Source organism: Schistocerca americana, chromosome 5 (genome assembly GCF_021461395.2).
Source record: "Schistocerca americana isolate TAMUIC-IGC-003095 chromosome 5, iqSchAmer2.1, whole genome shotgun sequence".
Lineage (NCBI taxonomy): Eukaryota > Metazoa > Arthropoda > Insecta > Orthoptera > Acrididae > Schistocerca > Schistocerca americana.
This window is the reverse complement of record NC_060123.1, coordinates 639942773-639968272: the sequence shown is the minus strand read 5'-3', so window position 1 is coordinate 639968272 and position 25500 is coordinate 639942773. Positions and strand designations below refer to the sequence as shown.

At 38.1% G+C, this 25500-nt stretch overlaps 1 protein-coding gene across 1 annotated transcript in view; it reads left to right on the top strand.

Moving 5' to 3' along the window:
- LOC124615867 (serine/threonine-protein kinase Nek7-like) overlaps positions 1–25500 on the top strand; it is a 64032-nt gene that overhangs the window by 17208 nt on the left and 21324 nt on the right. The window contains exons 2-4 of the mRNA XM_047144027.1: positions 17140–17359; positions 19704–19906; positions 19996–20109. Coding sequence (XP_046999983.1) covers positions 17140–17359; positions 19704–19906; positions 19996–20109 — 537 coding nt within the window. The remainder of the gene's footprint in view (positions 1–17139; positions 17360–19703; positions 19907–19995; positions 20110–25500) is intronic.

Below are 25500 nucleotides of genomic sequence, written 5' to 3'. Positions count from 1 at the left end.
CGCCACACCTTTGTGATAGTGACCATTTCCCGTTGATTCTCTCTCTCCCTTCCCGCTCCCCGATGGACAGGTTGCCTCGTTGATCTTTCCAATGCGCCGATTGGCCTTTATACACTGCACTGGTCATGTTTTCTCCCTCTTTGTCGGGTTGTATTGATGATGTCCTACGTGACGTGTCTGACACGATTGTTCACGCTGCTAGCCTTGCTGTCCCACGCTCATCTGGACCATTTCGTCGCCGGCAAGTCCCGTGGTGGAGTATAGCCATTCCCATTGCCATCCGTGATCGCTGTCGAGCTGTGCAACACTTTAAGAGGCACCCTTCCGTAGCCAGCCTTACTAACTTTAAAGGCCTTTGCGCTAAAGCCCGTTATTTAATCAAACAGAGCAAGTGGATATGTTGGGAACGATTTGTTTCTTCCCTCGGTTCTACTGTCCCTCTGTCACGGGTATGGGCTAATTTCGCTCTCTCCAAGGTTGCCATCAGCAGTCCACCCTCCCAGGCCTTCACCTCCCAGATGGCCTTTGTACGGACCCGTTTGCTCTTGCGGAACATCTTGCGACCCATTTTGCAGTGGCATCAGCATCAGCCTCCTATCCGGCTGCTTTCCTTCACCAGAAACAGCGGGCCAAAGCTTCCACCTTATGTTTTACCCCTTGTGAGTCAGAATCTTACAATGAACCTTTTACTGAATGGGAATTTCTTTCTGCTCTATCTTCTTATCATGATACAGCCCCTGGCCCAGACTCCATTCATAACCAACTGCTTCAACATCTCAATGCTCCACAACGGCAACATCTTCTTTGGGTATTTAACCGTATCTGGCTCCAGGGTGACTTCCCTTCTCAGTGGAGGGATAGCATCGTGGTTCGTGTCCTTAAGCCTGGTAAGAACCCCCTATCTGTTGACAGCTATCGGCTAATTAGTCTGACCAATGTTGTTTGTAAGTTACTTCAATGGATGGTAGCCCATCGGCTCAATTGGGTCCTCGAATCTCGGGATCTATTGTTCCCTTACCAGTGTGGCTTCCGAGAGGGATGGTCTCCAATCGATAATTTACTTCGCTTGGAATCTGCAGTTCGGCAGGCTTTTTCCCAGGGCCGCCATTTGGTTACAGTATTTTTTGACCTTCGCAAGGCCTATGACACGGCCTGGCGCCATCACATCTTACTTACCCTTCATCAGTGGGGTCTTCGGGGCCCACTCCCGATTTTTATCCACCAGTTCCTGTTCCATCGGTCATTCAGGGTTCGGGTTAGTACTGTTTTTAGTTCATCTGCTGCCACCTACATGTGGGGTGTTTACTGCGGAATTGATGGCCATTTTCCAGACCCTTATCTTTATTAAACAGTCCCAACACAACCGCATTTTGTTATGTATGGACTCAATGAGTGGCCTTCTGGCTATTGACCGGTGTTTTTCGCGCCATACCTTGGTCTCTGCCATCCATGACCATCTCGCTGATATTCACCGTGGTGCTTGTTCCATTGACATCCTTTGGGTCTCTGGCCATGTGGGTATCCCGGGTAATGAGCTCGCTGATCGTTTGGCTGGGGGAGCAGTCACTTACCCCCCGTTTTGTGTAACCCCTCCTGCAGCGGATTTACGGCTTCACATCAAATCCCACTTCGCACAGTCATGGGCCAATTCTTGGGAGGCTACTCCCCTGTCTAATAAACTTTGTGCAATTAAGGTGACACCAGGCCCGTGGCGTTCTTCCTTTCGCCTCTCCCGAAAGGACTCGACCACACTGTGTCGTCTCCGCATTGGCCATACCAGGCTGACCCATGGTTTTCTTTTGCGTAATGAGCCACCCCCACTATGTGGTTGTGGAGCCTTCCAGTCAGTAGCCCACATTTTGGTTGAATGCCCGCTTCTTTTGGCTCTGCGTACTAAGTACAGGCTCTACCGCACTTTACCTTTGATGTTGGCTGACGATTCCTGGGTGGTCTCTCTGGTTCTCGGTTTCCTCCGGGAAAGTGGTTTTTATTCTCAGTTTTAAGGTTTTTAATCTCTCTCTGGTGTTGGGGCAGGGCGCTGAGACCTCATTTTGTTTTTACCATTGACAACATGACTGCCCTTTTACATTTTTAGTCTTTTCCCTTTTATTGTTCTGACTTTCCTGAGGTGTCACACTAGCGGAATGGGCCACATTTGAAACAAGGGACTGATGACCTTGCTGTTTGGTCCCTTAAACCCCAAACAACCGACTAACTACATGCACCATCTGATATATAGGTAATACAGTTTTTCTTTGCAGTAGTGATGACTTCAGTAGCCTCAAAACTTGTGTTGCTAAGACAGTTACTTAATATTGACATAAAGCAAACTGATTCTTGCTGAATGGAAACGAAAGTCAGCAGATCATTTTTAGTCTAACTGACAAGCTTCTGTCAGATGATCCAAGTTATTTCAAGTTTTTGGAAATAAATCTAGATGATGAAATATGATATATTATGTTGGAGTCAGTATATGAAATATATTAGTGTTAAGTTGTTCAGAGTAATTTATTTGTCAAAGTGACTTACAGATTGTGTACCTGAAATATACAGATATTAGAATATCCTGTGTTTAAAATTTTTCCAAAGCATAATATTGTAAAAAATAGTATTATTTTACAGTGTTAAGTCCAGATGTAAGCATGACAACTTAATACTCAAGAAGAAAGCCATTAGCACAATTGCTGGTTTTTCACGTAGTCCACACAGTAAACCTCTGTTTGTAAATGAGGTACCAGAAGTAAAATGCTGAAATGTACATTGTTACACTGTAAGAAGCAATAGATGTGTTATACTCCATACCACAGACTGTCTATGAACTCATGGAACACTATAATTTAGTAGTAAGCTTTAAAACATTGTAAATGATTATCAGAACAAGCATTCTAATAAACACTACACAACTAGGATTACATTGCTCTTTCTGCCCAACCCAGGATATATATTTGAAATTACTTAAAAATCTAAAGTGTTCACTGAAACATTAAACTTTATTTATTCAGTTGCACTTTTCACTAGATATAACCATAATTGCTTTGATTCTGGTTCTGGCTGGAAAATTTTCAGTCACATAACTTTTTAAGTAGTTTAGATAAGCAGTTTGATGTTTTGAAACTGGCTGTAAGTTCATGTCTAGTAGTTTGGTAGGAAAATGTAGCCTCTTTAGTAGCACACTTCAGATCACTGTTATTGCCATATTTGGCTTCTCTTGGTGAAGCACTAGCATTAATAGCACTCCTATGTTTAGCTGTTTTCACATGGTCTTTAATATCACCATTTCCTGTGTGTACAACAGAAAATTCTCCAGTATAGAGTGTGCAATAAACACATTAAATGTTACTTTCAACGCATAATAAATCTCAAAAATTTGTATTCATGTTGCAGGTTAACATTAAACACACACTTTCTTTTATCCATTGCCAAACAATAAGATAAAAAACAAATTGAAGTAAAATGATCAAAAGTGTGTAGATGAATTTCTTTGCACATGAAAACAACATAAACACATTGCCCCTGTTGTGTTGCCAAATGGCTAAGTGAAAAGTTGTGGTGGAATTGGTAGCCATGTCGCCCCATTGACATCAGTGCTTGCTCAAAGGCCAACTGAGAGAGGTATATGGTCGTAAGAATATGTTTAAAAAGGCAAACTCGAACATAATATGTCTAAAAGTCAAAAAGATCTTCACCAGGCCATAAAATCTCAAATCCTAGACATTTTTGTAACCCTGCACACCACTAAAAAATCAGGAATCTCCGGGCTAATCCTGGATGTATGCTAAGCCTATAGATGACTGGTTAGTTGCTCATTCAGTCTATGATATAAAGGCATTTATCAATTGTAACGTAATTTTATAATGCTGACAACTAGTGCACTGTTATTTTAAATTACCAGTTGCATTGTATTATGTGTGTCACATTGTGCATTACCATAATTGCCTCATCATCATTATTATTTCTTTCTTTTCTCAGACGTTATGTCTGGTCAAAAATGGAAAGTGACGCGGACCTTGATCAAGCGTGACTTCCTTTTAACTGTACGGTATATGTTATATTGCATTTAGGAACTTTCGGGTGATTGAACATGTATCAATAATTACGGATTTCTGTAGTTGTATATATAAGTTTGGATGTAGCTGTATTGCATTGATGTACTGGTGGATATTGTGTGGTATGACTCCTGTAGTCGATAGTATAATTGGTATAATGTCAACTTTATCCTGATGCCACATGTCCTTGACTTCCTCAGCCAGTTGGATATATTTTTCAATTTTTTCTCCTGTTTTCTTTTGTATATTTGTTGTATTGGGTATGGATATTTCGATTAGTTGTGTTAATTTCTTCTTTTTATTGGTGAGTATGATGTCAGGTTTGTTATGTGGTGTTGTTTTATCTGTTATAATGGTTCTGTTCCAGTATAATTTGTATTCATCATTCTCCAGTACATTTTGTGGTGCATACTCGTATATGGGAACGTGTTGTTTTATAAGTTTATGTTGTAAGGCAAGCTGTTGATGTATTATTTTTGCTACATTGTCATGTCTTCTGGGGTATTCTGTATTTGCTAGTATTGTACATCCGCTTGTGATGTGATCTACTGTTTCTATTTGTTGTTTGCAAAGTCTGCATTTATCTGTTGTGGTATTGGGATCTTTAATAATATGCTTGCTGTATCTGGTGTTTATTGTTTGATCCTGTATTGCAATCATGAATCCTTCCATCTCACTGTATATATTGCCTTTTCTTAGCCATGTGTTGGATGCGTCTTGATCGATGTGTGGCTGTGTTAGATGATACGGGTGCTTGCCATGTAGTGTTTTCTTTTTCCAATTTACTTTCTTCGTATCTGTTGATGTTATGTGATCTAGAGGGTTGTAGAAGTGGTTATGAAATTGCAGTGGTGTAGCCGATGTATTTATATGAGTGATTGCTTTGTGTATTTTGCTAGTTTCTGCTCGTTCTAGAAAGAATTTTCTTAAATTGTCTACCTGTCCATAATGTAGGTTTTTTATGTCGATAAATCCCCTTCCTCCTTCCTTTCTGCTTAATGTGAATCTTTCTGTTGCTGAATGTATGTGATGTATTCTATATTTGTGGCATTATGATCGTGGCATTATGATTGTGTAATTGTATTGAGTGCTTCTAGGTCTGTGTTACTCCATTTCACTACTCCAAATGAGTAGGTCAATATTGTTATAGCATAAGTATTTATAGCTTTTGTCTTGTTTCTTGCTGTCAATTCTGTTTTCAGTATTTTTGTTAGTCTTTGTCTATATTTTTCTTTTAGTTCTTCTTTAATATCTGTATTATCTATTCCTATTTTCTGTCTGTATCCTAGATATTTATAGGCATCTGTTTTTTCCATCGCTTCTATGCAGTCGCTGTGGTTATCCAATATATAATCTTCTTGTTTAGTGTGTTTTCCCTTGACTATGCTATTTTTATTACATTTGTCTGTTCCAAAAGCCATATTTATATCATTACTGAATACTTCTGTTATCTTTAGTAATTGATTGAGTTGTTGATTTGTTGCTGCCAGTAGTTTTAGATCAGCCATGTATAGCAAATGTGTGATTTTGTGTGGGTATGTTCCAGTAATATTGTATCCATAATTTGTATTATTTAGCATGTTGGATAGTGGGTTCAGAGCAAGGCAGAACCAGAAAGGACTTAATGAGTCTCCTTGGTGTATTCCACGCTTAATCTGTATTGGCCGTGATGTGATATTATTTGAATTTGTTTGGATATTAAGTGTGGTTTTCCAATTTTTCATTACTATGTTTAGGAACTGTATCAATTTAGGATCTACTTTGTATATTTCCAATATTTGTAGTAACCATGAGTGGGGTACACCATCAAAAGCTTTTTGGTAATCAATGTATGCGTAGTGTAGCGACCTTTGTTTAGTTTTAGCTTGATATGTCACCTCTGCATCTGTTATCAGTTGCTCTTTACATCCTCGTGCTCTTTTGCAACAGCCTTTTTGTTCTTCATTTATAATTTTGTTCGGTGTTGTATGTGTCATTAATTTCTGTGTAATGACTGAAGTTAATATTTTGTATATTGTTGGTAGGCATGTTATGGGGCGATATTTAGCTGGGTTTGCTGTGTCTGCTTGATCTTTAGGTTTCAGATAAGTTATTCCATGTGTAAGTGTATCAGGGAATGTGTATGGGTCTGCAATGGAGTGACTCCTTGCCCTCTCCCTTGGAACCCGAATCCTTTCGTCTTTCCCTCTCCTTCCCTCTTTCCTGGCGGGGCAGCTGTTGGTTGCGAGAGCTAGAATTTTGTGTGTATGTTTGTGTTTGTTTGTGTGTGTATCGACGTGCCAGCGCTTTTGTTTGGTAAGTCACATCATCTTTGTTTTTAGATATGTTAACTAATTTAGTTAGATGTGAATGTGTTGAGATGAACTTCTTTAGCCAGAAATTTGCTATTTTATCTTTTCCAGGGGCTTTCCAATTGTGAGTAGAATTAATTGCTTGGGTGACTTCATGTTGCAAAATTATCACTTCAGGCATTTGTGGTATCATCTTGTATGTATCTGTTTCTGCTTGTATCCACCGTGCATGCCTGTTATGTTGTACCGGGTTTGACCATATGTTGCTCTAGAAGTGTTCCATGTCTGTTATGTTTGGTGGATTGTCTATTTTAATGTGTGTGTTATCTATTGTCTGGTAAAATTTCTTTTGGTTTGTATTGAATGTCTGGTTTTGTTTCCTTCTATTTTCACTTTTTTTGTATCTTCTAAGTCGTTTGGCCAATGCTTGTAATTTCTGCTTCTTCTCATCTAATTGCTCTATCGCTTCTTGTTGTGAGATTTTACCTAACCTTTTTCGTTTTTTTTCTGACATTTCATTTCCTATAAATTGTGTTAGCTGTCTGATGTCTTTTCTCAGTTTTTCTATTCTGATCTGCAGCCTGTGTTGCCATGCTGGTTTTGTGGGTTTCTTCTGTGTGTTGGTTGGTTTTGATCTCTGCATAGTGTGTATATTTAGTGTAGTGAGTGCTCTTATATAAACCAGTAGTTGTAACTCTTCCATAGTTGTGTTTTCATTTATTTTGTTGTGTATGATTGTGTTGATAGTTTTTATTGTTGTTTCGACTTGTGGGTTATTTGGCGGTCTATGCAAGAATGGTTTAATGTCTGTATTTGTGTCTTTGTATTCTATATATGTCAGCTGAAATTTTTCTTCTATATCTAACACATGTGTCACTTCGTGTTCTATTTGTGCTTGTTCTGGTGGCTGTCTTAAGATTTCGTTTTCCTCTGATTGTTTAATTGATGCGTGTTGTTCTTTGTTTGTTTGCTCTGGGATGTTTGAGTCCATTACTGTATTTTCTTCTTCTTCTTCTGATTGCACATCATTTTGTTCCAGTATTTGTTGTACTTGTTGTTTGATGTGTTCTAATTCTGACTGGGGTATCCTGTTAATTTTTATTATTACACGGATCTGATAAGCTAGACGTTGTTCTGTTAAAAATTTTAATTCTGGGTATCTGATGATAAATGTTGTGTATACTTGTGATCTGTATCCAGTTGTGTTGGTTCCTAGGTTTGTTGCTTGGTAATAACAGAGCATGAGGTGTCGATTAACTTCATCTGACCATCTCATCCTCTGCCTTTGTTTTGCTTCTAGGGTGGTTGCAGGAAGCATATCCTGCAAAACACCTCTATTTGGATTTAAATCATTTTCCAGTTGGCTAGCAGTGTCGTTACCATTGTGGGCGGGCATAGGGTTCAAGCGTCGTCCCCGACCATGATGGCGCTTGTCCGAGGCTTCTTTAGTTCTGTCCTGAACCAACTAATCACACTAAAAGGGGTTTAGCCCTATTAGTGGTTTGTTCTTTTCGTCGCCTTTTACAACTGGCAGAACATACCGAAGGCCTATTCTTTTCCCGGGCCTCCACGGGAATCATTATTTAAACATAGCTTTTAGCTTTCTAAAATTCATTGCCTTTTTTTCTTCAAACCCTCATGCTACGTTATTGACCAAAAGTTACCTGAAAACTTAAGAAATTAATATATGTAAAAATATAAACACGGTACAACCCTTGTTAACCAAACCAAAGGGGGAAGCTGTTTGAGATAAGTTTTTTCTGGTTATTTCATGGACACCTAAATACATACTGTAGCGTTTTGTATTGTAATTACAGTATGTATTTTTGAAAGGATCTCTTTGTAGGCAACACTTACTTACTTACTTACTTACTTACTTTACTAAAGATGAAATTACATTTTTAGGATCATATTACATAGGTATACAATATACTGTACTTAGTAGTTTGTAGCTTATAAATTACTCATTCAAAAAAATCTGTAATTTCTGTCAAGCAATGGGAAATCTATGATGGAATGTAACAATACCAGAGAAGGAAAGTCTCGCTCGCGGGGTGGAATCTGAGCTAACTGTTTGTAGTATCGTTCACAGAACCGATCGCGGTCTTCTGGTTTGGACCCGAGTGGAATGCTTAAACCAGAGGCTCAGATGCTTCTGCGGGGATCTGGGGTGCAAATTTCTCGACCTCCGCTATCGGGTGGAGAAATGTAGGGTCCCCCTGAATAGGTCAGGTGTGCACTACAGGCAGGAAGCAGCTACAAGGGTAGCGGAGTACGTGTGGAGTGAACATGTGGGTTTTTTAGGTTAGAGAATTCCCTCCCTAGGCCTGACAAGATGCCTCCTGAGACACGGCAAGGTAGGAGCAGGCAAAATGCAACAGGGAATAACAATATTAATGTGGTAATAGAAAACTGCAGGAGCGTCTACAGAAAGGTCCCAGAACTGCTCTCATTAATAAACGGTCACAATGCCCACATAGTCCTAGGGACAGAAAGTTGGCTGAAACCAGATGTAAACAGTAATGAAACTTTAAACTCAAGTTGGAATGTATACCGCAGAGACAGGCTGGACAGTGAAGGGGGAGGCGTGTTTATAGCGACAAGAAGTGTAATAGTATTGAAGGAAATTGATGGAGATTCAAAATGTGAAATAATTTGGGTGAAGGTCACGGTTAAAGCAGGCCAGACATGGTAATTGGATGTCTCTATAGGCCCTCTGGCTCAGCAGCTGTTGTGGCTGAGCACCTGAAGGATAATTTGGAAAATATTTCGAGTAGATTTCCCCACCATGTTATAGTTCTGGGTGGAGATTTTAATTTGCCGGATATAGACTGGGAGACTCAAACATTCATAACCGGTGGGTGCTTTATCTGAAAACTACCTTGAGCAGTTAAACAGAGAACCAACTCATGGCAATAACATATTAGACCTTCTGGTGACAAACAGACCCAAACTATTTGAAACAGTTAATGCAGAACAGGGAATCAGCAGTCATAAAGTGATTACTGCATCGATGATTTCAGCTGTAAATAGAAATATTAAAAGAGGTAGGAAGATTTTTCTGTTGAGCAAAAGTGACAAAAAGCAGATTTCAGAGTACCTGATGGCTCAACACAAAAGTTTTGTCTCAAGTTCAGATAGTGTTGAGGATCAGTGGACAAAGTTCAAAACCATCGTACAATATGCATTAGATGAGAATGTGCCAAGCAAGACTGTAAGAGATGGAAAAGAGCCACTCTGGTACAACAACCGAGTTAGAAAACTGCTGCGGAAGCAAAGGGAACTACACAGCAAACATAAATATAGCCAAAGCCTTGCAGACAAACAAAAATTACGCGAAGCGAAATGTAGTGTGAGGAGGGCTATGCGAGAGGCGTTCAATGAATTCGAAACTAAAGTTCTATGTACTGACATGGCAGAAAATCCTAAGAAATTTTGGTCTTAATGTCAAAGCGGTAGGTGGATCAAAACAAAATGTCCAGACACTCTGTGACCAAAATGGTACTGAAACAGAGGATGACAGACTAAAGGCCAAATACTAAATGTCTTTTTCCAAAGCTGTTTCACAGAGGAAGACTGCACTGTAGTTCCTTCTCTAGATTGTTGCACAAATGACAAAATGGTAGATATCGAAATAGATGACAGAGGGATAGAGAAACAATTAAAATCGCTCAAAAGAGGAAAGGCTACTGGACCTGACGGGATTCCAGTTCGATTTTACACAGAGTATGTGAAGGAACTTGCCCCCTTCTTGCAGCGGTGTACCATAGGTCTCTAGAAGAGCGTAGCGTTTCCAAGGATTGGAAAAGGGCACAGGTCATTTCCGTTTTCAAGAAGGGATGTCGAACAGATGTGCAGAACTGTAGACCTATATCTCTAACGTCGATCAGTTGTAGAATTTTGGAACATGTATTATGTTCGAGTATAATGACTTTTCTGGAGACTAGAAATCTACTCTGTAGGAATCAGCATGGGTTTCAAAAAAGACAATTGTGTGAAACCCAGCTCGCGCTATTCGTCCACGAGGCTCAGAGGACCATAGACACAGGTTCTCAGGTAGATGCAGTGTTTCTCGACTTCCGCAAGGCATTCGATACAGTTCCCCACAGTCATTTAATGAACAAAGTAAGATCATATGGACTATCAGACCAATTATGTGATTGGATTGAAGAGTTCCTAGATAACTGAACACAGCATGTCATTCTCAATGGAGAGAAGTCTTCCGAAGTAAGAGTGATTTCAGGTCTGCCGCAGGGGAGTGTCGTAGGACCGTTGCTATTCACAATATACATAAATGACCTTGTGGATGACATCGGAAGTTTACTGAGGCTTTTTGTGGATGATGCTGTGGTATATCGAGAGGTCGTAACAATGGAAAATTGTACTGAAATGCAGAAGGATCTGCAGCGAATTGACGCATGGTGCAGGGAATGGCAATTGAATCTCAATGTCGACAAGTGTAATGTGCTGCGAATACATAGAAAGAAAGATCCCTTATCATTTAGCTACAATATAGCAGGTCAGCAACTGGAAGCAGTTAATTCCATAAATTATCTGGGAATACGCATTAGGAGTGATTTAAAACGGAATGATCATGTAAAGTTGATCGTCAGTAAAGCAGATGCCAGACTGAGATTCATTGGAAGAATCCTAAGGAAATGCAATCCGAAAACAAAGGAAGTAGGTTACAGTACACTTGTTCACCCACTGCTTGAATACTGCTCAGCAGTGTGGGATCTGTACCGGATAGGGTTGATAGAAGAGAGAGAGAAGATCCAACAGAGAGCAGCGCGCTTCGTTACAGGATCACTTAGTAATCGCGAAAGCATTACGGAGATGATAGATAAACTCGAGTGGAATACTCTGCAGGAGAGATGCTCAGTAGCTCAGTATGGGCTTTTGTTGAAGTTTCGAGAACATACCTTCACCGAGGAGTCAAGCAGTATATTGCTCCCTCCTATGTATATCTCGCGAAGAGACCATGAGGATAAAATCAGAGAGATTAGAGCCCACACAGAGGCATACCGACAATCCTTCTTTCCACGAACAATACGAGACTGGAACAGAAGGGAGAACCGATAGAGGTACTCGAGGTACCCACCGCCACACACCGTCAGGTGGCTTGCGGAGTATGGATGTAGATGTAGATGCTACTCACCATATAGTAGAGATGCTGAGTCATGATAGGCACTATAAAAAGATACACACAAATGTAGTTTCAGCTCTCTGAGACTGCAGAGAGGTGTGTGTGTGTGTGTGTGTGTGTGTGTGTGTGTGCGTGCCTACTGCTGACAAAAGGCCTGAATGGCCGAAAGCTATGATTGTATGTATTGTTTTATTGTGCATATCACGACTCAGCATCTCCGCTATATGGTGAGTAGCAACTTTCCTTGTCGGTAATTTGTGTTTGTTTCTTGCATCCCTCGAAACATTTCCAAGCAACCATGGCCTGCTGTCTTTTCAGTAGAAGGACGCCAGCCGGCGTTGACTCCCTCCATTGTTCAATAAATTTTAGGATACCCTAAAAGATAACAACATAGGTATAGCAAATCATCCACAACCCATTCATCCACCTCACACACAATCCCTCTTCGCATCTGGGAATCTTTTTACCATTGGTGCCCAGTTTTTAAAATTATCTGAGCAATCTCTTTCGAGCCCCCTCATACAGTTTCCTCCGGCACATTTAAAGAGTTTCTGCTTTCACATTAACCCAGGTTTGTGCACACCAATAAATATGTGCTTCATATTTACTACCTTCAGCGCTTTGTTCATGTTTTTGTTTCATAAGATACTATTTTGCAGGTTGAGTCTCAAAAATAGCACACTGCATTTCAATTTAAATATAGCTATTATGCCCCAATCCATTGGTTGAATTAGACTGAAAACATCTTGGGGAAGGAAACATACAGCAGTAGTGCCACTTTTTAAATCACAGGGATGTGTTGGCACATTGTCAATTAATAAGATTTTTTTTTTTTTTTTTTTTTGACAGACCTTTGTCAGTTAAAAACTTTCAGTACAAACTGATCACTAAACCATGTTGAGATCGTAAGACAAATCAAGAATTTTTTTGGGTCCTATAAAAAAAGGTTAGCACATTTCAGGCAACATCCTTCAAGGCTCATGATTTTTTGACATCCTGATACACATTGTGGGAGCTGGGGGTTGGCAATCTGTATGTGTCAGTGGCAATTAATACCAAAAGAACAGTTATCAATACTTTTTTCATTTTGTGCCCTGGAGCAGATGTTTCTTTTGAGGAAATTAGGGATTTTGTAGGCAACCTCTTGAAATTAATACTCATTTCATCAGCGTTGTAAATTTGGTCCTTAATCTGGTCTTGAGTGTAATCTTAAAACTCAGTTTTGAAAACACAAACCACAGTTGGGTCTGCAGATAACTTTTCTCCTCATACATTCAGTTGCTGAATGCTATATCCATTTTTAAACCTGTCTAAACACAAATAGCATGGAAAAAATTTTTTTCTTTCTCAGCTAACAACTCAGCTAACATCTTAGCTTTTTCTTGCACTATCAGCCCCATCAGAGGCATGCCTTTTCCTCATTTCTGGATGAACCAAAGATAAAAAGCTTCACACACTTTTTTCAAAGTCAGATGGTTTCAGTGTTTTTATTTGATAATTTTTGCAGCTTGTTCTAGAAATGTAGATTAAGACTTCACCCATTCAGAACAAAGGAAACAGCAACTCTGTAACTAGCTACAGCAGTTTTCAATAAACTTCCTTCTTCAACTTCTTTGATAACAGCTAATTTATCAGTGAAAGTAATCACAACATCTTTCCCCTTAGTCACAATAGCACAAAAACATACAGTCACTGGAAATAAACAACTTAAATGCTGTATTGTTGAAAATGAGCTGCATGTAGACGGTTGAGTTGGTGGCTGGGAAAGAAATCAAGGTCGGACATTCACCTCTCCCTGCTGGCCAGAGCCCCACACAATCTTGGCTTTTGAATTATTTCTGTGCAGTACAGTGTTATTTGTGGTCTTGCAATTTTTAGAGGTGTTTTGTATAACTTGGGCTCCACTTCATAATGTACGTGTATTACGTTCAGGTTTGTCTGTAGGTACTCAAGAGAGCCATTTAAGTGTTTAGCATCCACACTTGTTTAATATCGTGTTCGAAATTGATTGTGGATATGTGTAGAATATGACGTAGAACACAACTGATGCTGGAGTAATGTAACATATTATATTGCTTCTCTTTAAATTTAAATATAATATTTCTTTGGATAACTGTACATATTCATTTACTTGGTTGTCCATAAAGTTAGGTTTGTCATAGATAAGAAAATTTCATCCTCCTCCATTTCAAATTATTTAAATCTTCAGACACTTCAAATATACTAACAGTGTTCTACCTGTCTAGTGTCCCTGGATTGTGATAAGCATGGACATAATGCAACAAAAAAGAAGTGCTCTCGTATGTGATGGTTGGCTGTCATTAATATTTTATAGGAACATTTCATCAGGAACCACCATGCCCACAGTCACAATACTCCTGTATTGATGTGGTTTTACTGCTACACAGTCCAGTTGGGCCACAGTGACTGCTGCAGTCCCCCAGACATCGTAAGCTTTTTCAACTTCATTGTATGACTCCTGCTTAAAATGAAGGATTCAAGTGAATTACTGTATGTTTCAGAATAGTGTCATTGATTTAAAACCATTATACATCAATTTCAAAAACATTCTTCATGCAGCCTCAGAATGTCATCATCAGTCAAACTGTCCCCATTTTACGACAAAACTTTTGTGACAACAAATGTGTGGGAACTGATTGTGCATGTAATATGTTTTTTGAGTCACGTAGCACTTTATGGAAGCAGGAATATCCATTTAGGGGCTCTCCAAAGTACTAAAAGAGTGAACAACTGACTTAACCCACCAATGGTCAGAAATAACGCATCATGAGGTAATGATCGGGAAAGCCACACTCAGAGGTTCTTTGAGTGCAGACTGTTGGGAAAGTCACAACGTACATATGGGTAGCGACTGGAATGTGTTAATTAACTAGGTTCCAGAATGAATTTTAACTCTGCAGTGGTGTGTGTGTGTGTGTGTGTGTGTGTGTGTGTGTGTGTGTGTGAGACAGTTTGAAACTTCCTAGTACATTAAGACTGCTCTACTAACTGAGCTATCCAAGCACAACTCATTTATTTATTTATTTATTTATTTACTTGGCCATCCGTGGACATTTTAAAATGTATGGATGTTGTCAGTTGCATACGTTCATATATTTATACAGTTTGTTGGTACATGTAGTTAAACATTGTGACATATGAGTTATTTACAATCATTTTTGCTCCTTATCAAAATATTGTGAAACAAAAGCTATTTACAATCTTTTATACTAAGGAATTCACTTATAGTGTAAAAGCAGTGTTCCTGCAAAAACAGTTTAAGATTCTTCCTAAAGCGGTACATGTTATGTGCTGCTTTTATTTTCTGTGGCAGTTTTTTATACAGTTTTACGCCTTCATACAAGAAGCTATTTTGAGTCTTATGTTTATTCTTCCTGTCTAGGTGAAGACAGTGACTTGTTCTTGTACTATAGTTATGAAAACTGCTATTTGTGCTATAATTTTCTATATTTTTCTTGATGTACGCTATGGTTTGGAATATAAATTCACAAGAAACAGTTAGAATTTCTAACATTTTGAAAAGTTCTCTGCAGTGGGCCCGCTTACTGCTTTTTGTTATAATTCATATTGCTTTCTTTTGCATTTTAAATACTGTTTGTAAATTCTGAGCACTGTTTCCCCAGATCAGATATATGTTTCTCAATGTACTTTGATCCACTAGAGACATGTGTGATCTCTACTGACTGTACTCTGTTTCTCTGTTTTCTAGATATAAATGAAACCACTCCCCTTACTCCTAGTGCCTCTAATTTATGCGACAGCTTCTGGTGGTCAACTGTATCAAATACCTTACACAGGTCTAGGAAAAGGCCAGTTACATAGCTGTTCTCATCTAGTGCTTCTAAAACTGTTTTTGTAAATTGTGCTATTGCAGATTCTGTGCCTCTACCAGGCCTGAAATTTTGCTGGTCATTGCAGGGGTGGTTGAATTTACTTAGATAGCTCAAAAACCTGTTTTTCATTATTGTTTCTATCACTTTGGAAAAGCATGACAATAGGGCTATTGGTCTGTAGTTCTCAACGTTTTCTACGTCATCTTTCTTGTGAACTGGTAAAATTTTGGTATGCTTCAGATAGTCAGGGAGGCAACCAGTTTTGAAGGATTCATTTATGATTTCTGTTAGTGGAGCTTTGATACGATTTATACATTTTTTCAGCACATACATTAGGATTTCATCTAAACCTGCCGAGTTTTTGTTCTTTAATTGCCTTACAACATTGCATACTTCCTCCTCAGTAGTTGGAAGCAATGCCATTGAGTTTGCTATATGCTTCTGTATTGGTTGATTAGCACCTTTTGGAAAATTTTTCTGTAAGTTCATTGCAGTGCTGCTAAAGTAGGTATTCACGTAATTTATTAATTCTTTCGGGTTACTTTCTAAGTTTTCCTTGTTCCTGATTTGTGTGTTTGTACCTCTCTGCTTCACAGTTCCTGTTTCTTGTTTCACTACAGCCCATGTAGCTTTACTTTTATTATTGGCTAAATTTATGAACCTGACTTTTTATTTTTTATTTTTTTTTATTTTTTTTTTTTTTTTTGCTGTGTTGAGTACCTTCCTGTAGATTCTTTTGTAGCTTTTGTAGTAGTGCAAAAAAACTGGATCACTATTGTCCTTTTTAATGGAGTTTAGGTATTTACAAGTTTGAGCATTTTTTCTAATTCCTTTAGTAATCCATTTATTGTTGGTGGGTGTTCCAGTGGGAATTAATGCTTTGGGGAATGTTTCTTCAAATTTTAATTTAAACTCAGACATAAAATTGGAGAACTTGCTATTCACTTTAGTTTCTATGTATACTCCTTCCCAACTTTCATGTGCTAACTTTAAGGAATTCATCCTCACAGCTTCACTTGCCAGTTGTCGCAGGTTTGTGACCCAGTCTGGCGCACAGATTTAATCTGTTAGGAAGGTTCAGTTTACTCAGTTACTCTTCAAATAACTACTAAAAATAAACAGTATGCTAAAATATTCTGAATAACCTAAAATACTCTTTGAGGTATGATGGAGATGATGACGATGACAATGACGATGAGGAGGAGGAGGAAGAAAATATGATTATGTGGTAGATCTGTTGGCAACTTGCATGTTTTTGGAGATTTGGGGAGGGGGGGGGGGAGAAGGGAGGAAGTATCTGGGGAAAGGTGATTACAACATAATGATGGCAAATGGAAAAATGACGAGTGTGTGTGTGTTAGCAAAGAAATGAGATAACAACTAATGTACCTTAAAGCTACAGCAATTGTGAAAATGGAGGGTGTGCTGAAAAGGCAATTTTGCTTTGTGCAGTACAAAGAAGCTGGTGATGGGTGAATATCCAAATGGCTCAGTTGAGGTTATTGGCTATGGTGTACAGTATGTTCGGCAAGCAGCTGGTAATCTGCAGTTAACCAGTTTAACAATAGACCTACATGTGAGAGGATAGTTGCCCTGTGTGTGTGTGTGTGTGTGTGTGTGTGTGTGTGTGTGTGTGTGTGTGTGTAAGTGGGGGGGGGGGGGGGGGGGGGGAGACGTGCCTATTAAGTAGTGTTCTCTTCAGGAAAATGATTACTTTCAAGAAATTTAATGTTGGTGTGGAACCAAGCATAGAGTTTATCTTAAACATTGTATGAACTCATAATATTTAATTCTGTTTTCAGCAATTGGACCATCCAAATATCATCAAATATCTGGGATCTTTTATTGAAGACAATGAGCTCAACATTGTTCTAGAGCTTGCAGATGCTGGGGATCTTTCACGCATGATAAAACATTTCCGTAAACACAGACGCCTCATACCTGAAAGGACTATATGGAAATATTTTGTTCAGTTGTGTAGTGCTGTTGAGCATATGCACTCAAAACGCATAATGCACAGGGGTTAGTATAACTATTTAATAATTTAATTTGCAGAAAAGTCGAGTGCAGGCATTTATGGCAACAACCATATAAAATAACAATGATAAACAATGCAAGGTGTTTAAATGGTAGAACAAAAGTCAAAGATCTATTGCTTAAATAAAATTGTTGCATTACTTGTTTCTAGAGTATGACATGTAAGACAAAGATTGGAGCTGTAATTAAAAACAAATGTGAGATTAAATATTATCAACATCTTTGACTCACAAGAGTAGATCAGAAGCTGTGGGTAATAGACAGAGATTCAAGTCTGCATTCCAATTTTAACATTTGTTATTAATTAAATTTACCCTATTTGTTGAAATAAGCATTTGAATATTATAAACTGTCTCACTTATTTGAAGAATTTGTGAATATTAAAAAATGCTTATTTATTTCATCTGTTGTAGTATATTAGGATAAGTCTAAGCTGCATTATTCTCTAACAGTAACTTAAGATTATACTAATCTGCACTTGAAATTTTTTCCCAGGTGCAAGATGTAAGTAAATTGAAACATTCATTGCCTGATATAAAGGGTGAGTCAGGAGGAAAGGTGCAAGCTTTGAGGGATGATACTAGGGGTGATTCTGAACAAAAAACTCCTAATAAACATATGCCCTTTTTTTAACCATTTCCGGGTAAACCAATGAAAACAACTAGGAATGGGAAACATATAGTGTCGTCCTTACTAACCGTGTCAGTACGCAGTTCACTTGCGCACGGTACAGTTATTTACATCAAGTATCAGTCTGACAGTGCTTGTTGTAGTGCGTGGTGCTACAGTGTTGTTACGTGAACAACAAATACAGTTTTGTGCAGTGAAAATGCCATGGATCTTCACGCATACAGAGTATGCTGACATGGTGTTTGTCCATGGTTTGTCCAATGGGAGTTCCAGAGCTGCTGTGCGAGAATACCAACAACGATTTCCGAATTGCAGAGTGCCAGACAACAAAGTGTTTAGCAGGGTGTTTCACGGATTGCTTGAGTATGGTATGCTTCCCAGCATAAATGTTGTCTCTGAACATCTTGTACAACAAACTCTTAATGAAGTCTAGAACATTCTTCAAGTAGTGGAACACAACCGTACCACTAGCTCTAGAAGAATTGCTGCCCAACTGGTATTCCACAAACACGAGTGATACGCACAGTACACGAGTACGGTCTGTATCCCTTTCATCGGCAGATTGTACAACATCTGCATCAAAGAGATGCTGCCGCCCGGCAAGAATTCTGTCAATAGATCATTGCCAATGAGCAATTAATTCCACGTATTCCATTCACTGATAACTCAACATTTGCCCACAGCAGAATCAACAACACACACATAACTCTCATGTATGAGCAAATGAAAATGTGCGCACTACTGTGGAAATTAATTTTCAGTGATGTTTCTCAGTCAATGTGTAGTGCAGTATTATTGGTGACTAACTCATCAGTCCAGTTGTTTTAGATAACCATCTTACTGGGACACACTATCTTGAGTTTCTTCAAAATTTGTTACCAGAATATGTTCGGATATCCCTTTGGCAACACGAGCTCATATGTACTTTCACCATGACGGAGCTCCTACACATTCTGCACGGTCAGTGACACCGTATCTCAACACAACATATCCTGGTCACTGGATCGGTTGCCATGGAGTCATTACTTGGCCACCGAGGTCACCCCATTGGACTACTGTTTGCGGGGGCGGCTGAAGAGTGACGTCTACAAGCGCAGAGTGGACATGAGAGGACCTTCTCAGTTGTATTTCACATGCTTGTGCCCAGGTATAGGAATGCAAAACTGAGCTCCAATCGGTGACAAAACACTTGTCTACCTTTGGTTTACTCAGAGATGGTTAAGAAAAAGGCATATGTTTATTAGAAGTTTTTTTGTCCAGAATCACCAGTAGTACCACCCGTCAAAGCATGTACCTTTCCTCCTGACACACGCTGTATATTGCATGTTCACTGCCTTCACCCATAGCTGAAGGATTTCATTCTTACTTCTTTTGCACAATTTCTAACTTTAATGAAGTTGCCATATATCTTTTTATCAGTACCAGCCAAGTTGTGTATCCTGGTGCCTCCTGTTTGGTAATGCCTGCAGACTCCAGATGTAATGTAATTTTGCCTATACCATCACATTTACTTTCACATTCAGTGGTACTGCAAACCATGGCTTCTGCTTTTTTCTCTTTGATACATCGTAACTTCACCCTGTTGTCCAGATTTCACGAGTGACAATGAAACTGGGAGATAACTTGCTGACTCATCCTCAGTTTCAGAAACTTCACCGAGAATTTTAAACAGCTGTAAGTGCTGACACTTCCTTTGCAGATATTAAACCAGCAAATGTTTTCATGACATCACAAGGTGTTGTAAAACTTGGTGACTTGGGCCTCAGTAGATTTTTCAGTTCCAAAACAACAGCTGCTCATTCACTTGTTGGTACTCCTTATTATATGAGTCCAGAAAGAATGTATGAACAAGGATACAACTTTAAAAGTGATATTTGGTCCATGGGATGCCTCCTTTATGAGGTAAGTTGCTGCAGAAGTTTATAACCACATGATACACTAGACTGTAGTCGAATTGCTTCCCAGTAACAGTATCTGAAAAAATGTTTCAGCTGGCAGCCCTACAGTCACCATTCTATGGTGAAAAAATGAATCTCTATACCTTGTGCAAAAAAATTGAGAAATGCTGTGTCCCACCTATACCATCTGACATTTACTCGTTACAGGTAAGTGTGTGTGTGTGTGTGTGTGTGTGTGTGTGTGTGTGTGTGGACGCGTGCGTGCATGTTCTAATGTCTAATAGAGATGAGTGGCTAGCACAGTAAAACTGAAACAAAAATTAAGGAAATAAATATGTAGAGACTAATAAAAACCAGTATTAAACTGAGTCAAATCTGATTTTACTGCTTCTTGTGATTTTGAATTTATTCATTCATTCGCAAATCGTGTTCTTTAAATCCTTTCACGAAGGAGAACCTTAACGAATGTGGAACAAGTCGAGTTGTATATTAACAGGCATAAGCCACCACGGCTGGCTACTTCTGTGAAGTACCCTAGCAACTGATTGACTAGTGCTAATGTACTCAAACTGGTAATTATGTTAATTATTTTGAGATTATATTATAGATATATGTTATGAGATTTGAAGAAGACCGCTTCTTATGCTAGCAGACAAAGTAATAAAGAACAGTGAAAGATACATAGATTCCTCGTTTGCTGACATGATTAACATGTCATTTAGCACAGGAATCTTCCCAGAAAAAACTAAAGAAATCAATTGTCAAACCTATTTACAAGAAGGGTGACCAGTCTTATGTTATCAGTTACCAGCCTATATCATTGTTATCTGGATTTTCAAAAGTAATTGAAAGAGTAATGCATGAAAGACTGTCTCATTTTCTTAATAAAAATCAAATTTTAGTTAAAAGGCAAAACGGTTTTTGGAAAAATTGGTCAACTGACACAGCAATTTATAACTTTTTAAAACTGTTCATAAATTCTGTAGACAAAAATTAACTAAACTGCGGACTGTTTTTGGACCTATCTAAGGCTTTCGATGTCATTAACCATAATTTACTGCTCAGAAAACTATATTGCTACGGGGTTCGTGGAGTAGCACATGATTGGTTCAGATCATATCTTTCTAATAGGTATCAGAAGGTAGAGATACAGCATGCGGGTAAAGTGTACTCATCGACATACCAAATAGTCAGGTATGGTGTGCTGCAGAGGTCTGTACTGGGGCCATTGCTGTTCTTAACATTTATAGTGATTTGCCAAGCCATTTATCAACAGCAGATGCAGTATTGTTTGCTGACGACACCAGTCTATTTGTCAAAGCTAAAAATGAAACTGACTTACTGGAGAGAGTCAAAGTAGCCACAGAAGAAGCAAACATGTGGTTTACAAACAACAAATTAATTGTTAATGACAAAAAAACAGTTTGGATGAACATCAGACCTATAACAAACAAAGTAAAAACTCACCTAACTGTAAAACTTGAGCAGTGTAAGACAAAGCAACCCCCCCCCCCCCCCCCCACACACACACTAAATTTTTAGGATTATGGCTAGATGGATATTTAATGTGAGAGAAACACACAGAAATGTTAAACAAAAAATTAAGTCAGTATTGTTATGTTCTTAGAATACTAAAAAATTCCTGTAGTGTTGATGCAGTGTTGTGTTCATACTTTGCACTCATACATAGCACACTAAGATATGGTATCATATTTTGGGGGAATACCAGTTTGGCCAAACACTCATTTGTACTTCAAAAGAAGGCAATAAGGATAATCAGAGGTATGACACACAGAAAATCATCTAAAAAAAGTTTTCAAGGAACTACAAATGATGACTCTACCATGTATCTATATTTATGAAAGTATATGTTTTATCAAGGCACACCAGGAACTTTCTTTGTTAAACAGTCAAGTTCATAACTACAAAACGAGAAATAGAGACGACTTTCATAGATAAAGTCACACAAAAGCTATGTATCAAAAAAGTGTTGTTTATCTGCCAAAAATCTTATTTAGTGCACTACCAAAGGAAATTAAAAGTATACCAAAATTCCACATATTCAAAAACGAACTTTAAAAAAATGTTAATTAGTAAGAATTTTTATAGTGTCAAGGAATACTTAAGTCACCAGCATTCAATATACAGTAGCTTATTTCCTTCATCGTAATGACCCAAAATGCTCATTAAACACTAAATTTTATTCATCTATTATTCTAATTTAGCATGTTATGAATGTTGTTACGCATATGGCTTTATGTTATATGTAAAAACGTTTTATTTATGGGCATATAATGTATGAGAAATCCTATATCATTTTTATAATGATGAGATACAAGGATGCTAAATAAAGTATTTATATTTAAGTATTTAAATTAAAAGGTGGTGCTACCAAGTCTGCAAAAAATTTTAGTACTATAGCCGAGATATCATTGTAGACAGAAAAGTTACTCTCTTTTAATGACCCAGTGATTTGTAATCTCTCTAGCAGATGAGTACCAAACCTGCTTTTTGGTTGTGGAATAGGTATTGCCTTTGTAAGCAAGTTTATTGGATCTGCTCTTGTGGACCATTTGTATACCCTTGTTTTCATCTACAGTTAGAAACACTTCATTGAATTTAGTAGTTAATGTCATGAATTCCATATCACTTGCATGACTACTGCAGTTATATGAGAGTTCAGTATCATTTTCCTTTCTGAGTTTATGACTACATATCAATAATGCTCCAAATTATCCTTAGCTGGTTTGTAATTTTGAATTTCTTGTCTGATGTATGTAGGAGACACAACACACCCTGAGGAATTTTGCAATACTGCTTATAACACATTTTAAGTCTTGATTAGAACTATTTCTTTGTGTTAAATAAAGATCTCTCTTCCTAGAAAAATATGTTTTGATGTCCTATGGCCTTCATTTGTTGCTGGGAATTTTGCTACAGGCATCAAACCAAAGAGGGCCCTCTAGTTGGCCCTCTATCAGAACTACACAAAATTAAATTAATATTGAAATTTTCACATACAGTTATATTATTTCTACTCAGTATTACAAGTACAAAATCTAACTTCCAATGAAGTTTTAAAAAATTGCTGTTGGGGTCCTGTATCTGCACTCTGCGGAACTGTTATCGGTATGTTTCGAAATTTGTTATTGAAATACAGCACTGTAAGAGCTGCTCAATGGAGTATTCATTCACGTCTATGGCCTGGTACTTTATTCACATTTTGTGCATACAGCCACTTCCTTTTCCTTGTATTAGGCTTAGAGCAATACAATACTGAGATGTTTCCATTTTGGTTCGTCTGTTCATTTTCTGTTATTTCCAAATGACATTCTGTTATGTATAGCACATCTGTAGAAATACCTTTAGGGTTTTAAGTTTCCTGTAGTATGAGGTTTCTTCTGTAACAAGATTCTTATGGAAAAGCACAAATGCATGATTATCCTCTGTGCTGTCTGAGTTAACATTTGTTGTTTCTCCAGTAATTGCTGCAGCTGTGTCTATTGCTATTAGGCATCTTCTACAATTTATTAGAACATTTCAGCTCAGGGATGTTAACTCTAATGTTTATGCTAAACAGTTATTGATCCTGTGAGTATATAGACAGATGATAGTGGAATGTACAATGTTACATATATTCTTTGTTTGAAGCATTATATCAAACAAGCAGCTGAGCAGAAGAAGATGAGGTGATGTGGCTTTTTCAGTGTAAATTTTTTTTCCCTACTGTGCATAACATGTGTAAAGTGGAGTTTCAGTTGTTTGATTTCATATATAAGGTGGTTTACATATAATTATCTGTGTGAGTAAATTAGAGCAAGTCATTATTTGTTGTTAATGCACTATACAGTAGCAGCTTGCAGTGGCTGCTTCTGTCTATTGATGTGTAACTTGACTTGGTCCACGTACCCAAAGTCTGTCCTTGTTTATGAGATTTACAGAACATGTGAATGAACGAATGTATAAATGCAGAGGCTGGAAGTAATGAGAGGAAATACTGGCAAGTTGAAGCTTTGAGTCAGACCATGCAAGCAGTTTACGAAAATGAGTCCACATAACATATGATTTTCCAACTCAGTAGGTTAGGGAAAAATACCACAATAACAAATATTTTAGAAGTAGTTAATAAGATGTCAAGTGTGCTTTGTCATGCTACAGAGGTCATACCTCTGTTGGCCAAGAAGTACATGTTGTTTAGAGAATCAGCATGAAATCTGCTGTCATTGAAGCTGCGCCATTGCAAGCCAAGCTGGAGATTTCATAGAACAAGGAAGTGTCCCAAATGTAACTAGAATCCAGAGAGAAAATTCAGATAATGTACTTGGGGTACTCAGTATGGGAGATTCCCAGATTTTGGAAACGTCTCAAAGAAAGTGCCCTAGGACAAGAAGAGCAACTGTTTTGAGTGGTGATTCTTTTTGGCATCATCCAACAAAGAGGAAAGCACAGATTGTGGGCAGTATTTAAATGGTGCAATCCCGAGATTATATAGTTCCTACATCAGTATACTTACTAGTACTGTACTCAATTGAAGTGTACTGGGAGGTGTTACGTTAACAAAGTATAGCAACAAGATGAAAAATGGCATAAGAAAAAACTGTATGTGTTCCACCAAAGTATCAGTGGTCTCATAAACCAATTGGAGTTTCTAAATTTGAGACAAAAGCTACAGTATCTATAAGCTGTGCCCAAATAATATGTCTCACAAAGTGTCTTGTAAGGGGTGGAACTGAAATTCCTAGAATTTAAGGCAACACATTAGCAGCGAGCTATTGTAGCACTATTAAGGAGAAAGATGGAGCTGCAATTTATGTCAAAACTAATTTAATATTTAAATCTGTTGACTCAAGTACTTACTGTGTAGATTTCCAATGTGAAGCCTGTGGAACTGAAATTACCACACATCATATGTCAGTGGTAGTGTACAGGGTTCCTCAAGGAAAAATGGGCATTTTTTAAACAAACTGGAACAGTGTTTGAGCTAAACACATTCCAAAATTAAGGATTTAATTATAATGTGTGATTTCAGTATGAATTTCTTAGATAAAAATAACATTAGGGAAGAATTAAAGCACCTGATGGAGTAGCTCAACCTAGGTGCAGTAGGTAACTTCCCTACTAGCATAACTGTAACACCCTAATTGACACTATATTCACTGAAAGTGGCTAGAGCAGCTGTGTCATTGTAAGTTAAATTGTCAAGAGACTGTCAAATCATGGTGGACAACTACTTACAGTGAATGACATCAGCCGGTGTAATAAAACCAAACATTCCTTTAAATCTCACAGGCTAGCCACTGATGACACCCTAGAAACTCTCAGCCTGTATTTGCAACATATTGACTGCAGCTCTATGTATGTGTTCATATGGAAAGGAAAGTTAATGACAAATGTAACATTCTCATGAGTTTGTGTCATTGCTTAAAACTGTATTTAAAAAAAAGAAAGAAAAGTTCTAAAAACTATTCTCAAGCGACTGAAGGAAACTATGGATTACCGGAGGGGTCAAAATTTTGTATAGAACAAAATAGGTTTTATGAATCGTGTAGGTATCTGATGACCCATAAAAAAGAGAATTATAAGTGTATTAATAGTACT